Genomic DNA, 3,966 nt, shown 5'->3' with positions numbered 1-3,966 from the left:
TTCCTGCTGTCTGAGGGCAGCACTCTTTTCTGGACTAAAGCTAATCAGCAAGCTCCACAAAACAATAAGCTTTATTTCATCTGTAAAAAGAAATGCTTAGAGTGATGGATACTGAAGATGAGTGAATGCTTTTTACCTTCCTCCATTTTAGCATTCGCAATGAGCATCTGCCTTAAGTGTTTGAGGAGTCCAGGCCAACTGAATGTGCTATAAGCCAGGGAGTTTTCAGGCATTTGAGGTATGTTACGAAGACCCAACATCTTGAATTCAGGATGTGGAACTAACGTCTCCATCAAGTCTCCTGAAAGAAGAAATTAACAGCTGTTCATGTTTGACAAAAACATTGCATAGGCTAGCTAAAATAGGAGACGAGAGTGAGGAATTTTACAAAGCTTTAGCAATTCAAGGTAAGAGACAAAGCAGGATATATAAAGTTTTAATTTGACACATATATGGACACACATCAGACAAAGTAGTGCAAACTTGCTACATACTACCAAGTTCTATACAAGCATGTTAGTAGCCCTTGTTTTACAGTTTAGACTTGTCTCCCTTTATATTCTGGCTCTGAATCTCAAAGACCCTATACATTGCTAAAGAGATAGGCAGACAGTTGTGAAATTTTAATTTTACAAGCAAAACTCTCGGCAATATGGGTAACTTTCTCTAATCCCTTAAAGATACTATTGTCAGCCTGTTGCTACCAAGTTGTATGATAGCCTGTCTTCTGCCGGAGCAAAACACAGAACTTTCATTTTGTTTCAGTTTATACAAACTTCTAACCTAATGTGAAATGTAAAATTCAGTCCAAAATTACTGTCCTGCACAAGTTTCCTCTGAAATGTAAATAGGTACAAGGGTGGCTGTAGGCAGCTGAAAAAGGAAAAACGGGATTCTTTTGGTAAAAAATTAAACTAGAAGCTAGGGGATCTATTTTTGACTTTGCTAAAAATTGGGATTGAATTCGTAACTTAGTCTTTTGCTTCACTCTTCCTATCTTCAAATTTGGGATGTATCCAAATACTTGAGAAAGGAGACTGGAGAACTTAAAATTCACAACATGAAATGATTACAGAAAAGTGTGAGAATGCATTAGGCAGCTATGTTATAGTTGGATACCTAATGGGTTTCTGCTATAGTGTAAACCACTTCCTGCTGTGTAAGTGGGCTGGAAAACACTCCCCAGCTGATGTGCAATGACTTCATTTACATCCCTGAAGGAGATCTGTTTAATATTCATCAGCTGAGCACAGATCTTGTGGATGACATCATTTTCATGAACAAGAAGGGCATCTGATGACTGGTACAGATGTGACAGAGTCAAAACAGAGTTGTAGTTTTGAACAATGACCTGGAAACAAACAAACAAAAAAAATACACACAAATGAGAATCAAACAATTTAATGTCTAGGCTATAATCCTCTGGCTACTGTCATTTCCTCAGTTATGATTTAGGAAGTGATACATTTTCTTTGCCAAAGTGCAGAATGAGGTCAGGAGCTAGCAGAGCTTTTTCATGGAAAGAGAGAAAGACCTGTGAAATCACACTCTCCTCCTCAGTTCACACAAACATACTAGAATAAAATGTCTGGGAACTGCTGAGATACTATCATAATGGGAGATTGCTAGTTAGCTAACAGAACTTCTCATGAAACTGCATTATACTCTAGCACTTATATTATCAAGAATTTTTTTTTAAAATAACATGTACCAAATGTTAGGCAAACAGTTCATTAGCTCTGTTACTTTCTGTCATGTCGAACTTTTGAGAAGTAAAATGTACCTCTTTTCTAGTTTATTTCAGTTGCAGATATTTTATGTTTAAAAGTAAACAGTGATTATAAACTTGTAGAGTATCTCTGGGAAACATGACATTCACCTCTCCAGTGCCATAGGGCCAGATAACATGGTTTAGTATAAATGAAGTTGGAAAAGCATCTCTTAAACACTGGGTCACAAATGCTCCCAAGCCAGATCCTGTACCACCAGCCATGCTCATCATTGTGAAAAATCCACTGAGTCGATCACATTTCTCTGCTTCTTTTTGTACCAGATTCATTATTACTTCTTTGTGTCTAGGCCCGTGAACAGAATAACTGTTGAATAAAAGACAAAACAGTGCAACGTGGCAGGTTATATCAAAATAAAAGCAATATGGTGAAGCTTTTAATAAAGGATATTTTGCTTGTCATTATTTATATAACCTGGTGTTATGTCACCCATTCTGTCTGCAGTAAACAATCCTCAGCTGCAACATTTTGCACAACAGCTGTTTATAAACCGTGCTTATTATTTCCTATTCGTACATCAAATATATTCACTCCATTATAAAAATATCACATTTTCACTGTAAATACCAATTTCACCTTGCAAAAAGCAGTTTAGAAATTTTCCTGCTATATGTATTACTGTTCTAACTTAAAAATAAATCAAGTGAATGTAACATACTCTATATCTCACACAGCTGCAACAGTATTGCTCCTAGAGAGTCTAGACAGCTCATTAGCCTCTACAGTTTACTTAATGAAGCTTGAAACAATTGTTCATACCCATTTGCCCAGTTGTTCCCAGACCCTTGCTTCTGACAGAAGTGCGACCGATCATCATATTTCCAGTAGCCAGACCCGGCTGCTATTGATAAGGTTTGGCTGATTACTTTAGGTTCCATGTCAACAAGCACAGCTCGGGCAACAGGTACTGCATAGGAAAAAAAACAAAACTCAGAATAATATGCCAATATTACAACTTTTTTAACATAAGATGGACGGACTTGCAGCACGGCCCAAATTGTGTTTGTCTCACCCACATAAGCCAAACTATTAATGGGACAATACAGACAGGTACAGAAAGGACTTGGCAATGCCCTGGCTTTCTGGAGAACCATCTATTGTTCCAAAGACATATCTGAACTCTAGAGACCATAGCTCTTTCAGGAAAGAAACCACTTAATATGTTTCATAACACCAGATTCAGATTCTCTCAGTCCTACTCCACGGTACAATCTATCTACAGTAGAAAATACAGATGCTTGGAAGGAAAGATTATGCATGCATATATGCTCAGTTTCCAGCTGCGTTACTGGCAGACTTGCTCTGTGGTCTCAGACATGTTACTGTACTGATTTTGCTTCCATGGTTGTTAGCGACATTGTGAAGGCAGAGGGTTCTGACAATTCTTCAAGATTGAAGGTAAAACTCATTCTTCAACGGCAGCTAAAACACTTTTATTATTTCTGTATTAGGCTGGAAACCAGACCCTCTGTGGGAATCAAACACTTAAATGCTGTACCTTCTGATTCCTCCTCACTGAAAAAACGTTCTTTGCAAGCATCACGGTAGGATTCATTCTCCTTCTTGGAGCACAACCCGTGCGCGCCACGGACGTCACCGCAGATAGCATTAAACACCTCATGACCAATCTGATTACCACACTGACCAAGCTGGACTGTGACTATTGACATTCTTATTCACTTTGTATTTAAGCCTAAAAAAGAACAGTATCCCGTTAATAACTGTGGAAAAGAGAGGGGGGGAAAAGTTCCAACAAGTAGATTTCCAAGCAGTTTTGCAATTGTTTCAGAATCTCTAGTGAGAAGGAAAAGGTTACGCTTCAACCACTGGCTATTTCTGGGGGAAAACGGACTGTCAGCACTTTCTCCTGAATGTCAGAAGAATGCAGATGGCAGTTTACAGGAAATCAGTCTGTTTACTGTTGCTATCCATCTGAACGGGCTGAAACCAACCATACAGCAAGCAAAGTCTTTGTTTTCTTACTTTTGCATAGTAACACAGGATAGAAACAAATAATTATAACTCCAACAAAGTTACAGGATTAGGCTGTAAAAGCATAATAAGAAAGGACCATATGCCTTTAGAAATGTGAAGCCTGTTCAGAAATCCAGCTGATTTCCAGTTCTGTACTGTGATGGGCCTGACGCCAAAATCTGTTGAGGTGACAAAAGGATTC

The 3,966-nt window shown here is 38.3% G+C and overlaps 1 protein-coding gene across 2 annotated transcripts in view; it reads right to left on the bottom strand.

Moving 5' to 3' along the window:
- TUBD1 (tubulin, delta 1) overlaps positions 1-3,506 on the bottom strand; it is a 6,302-nt gene extending 2,796 nt beyond the window's left edge. The window contains exons 1-5 of one of the 2 annotated variants that reach the window (XM_009882684.1): positions 3,289-3,506; positions 2,550-2,697; positions 1,880-2,096; positions 1,120-1,351; positions 137-301 (exon numbers count right to left, since the gene is read on the bottom strand). In XM_009882684.1, the coding sequence (XP_009880986.1) occupies positions 137-301; positions 1,120-1,351; positions 1,880-2,096; positions 2,550-2,697; positions 3,289-3,460 (934 nt within the window). In that variant the 5' untranslated portion in view covers positions 3,461-3,506. Of the gene's footprint in view, positions 1-136; positions 302-1,119; positions 1,352-1,879; positions 2,097-2,549; positions 2,698-3,273 lie in introns of both variants that reach the window. The other variant, XM_009882683.1, reaches the window with a different exon arrangement.
- Positions 3,507-3,966: the final 460 nt, after the last annotated feature.

The sequence above is a fragment of the Charadrius vociferus genome, unplaced genomic scaffold (assembly GCF_000708025.1).
Source record: "Charadrius vociferus isolate BGI_N301 unplaced genomic scaffold, ASM70802v2 scaffold793, whole genome shotgun sequence".
Lineage (NCBI taxonomy): Eukaryota > Metazoa > Chordata > Aves > Charadriiformes > Charadriidae > Charadrius > Charadrius vociferus.
Note: the sequence above shows the minus strand (reverse complement) of the source record. Positions and strands in the feature narration are given on the sequence as shown.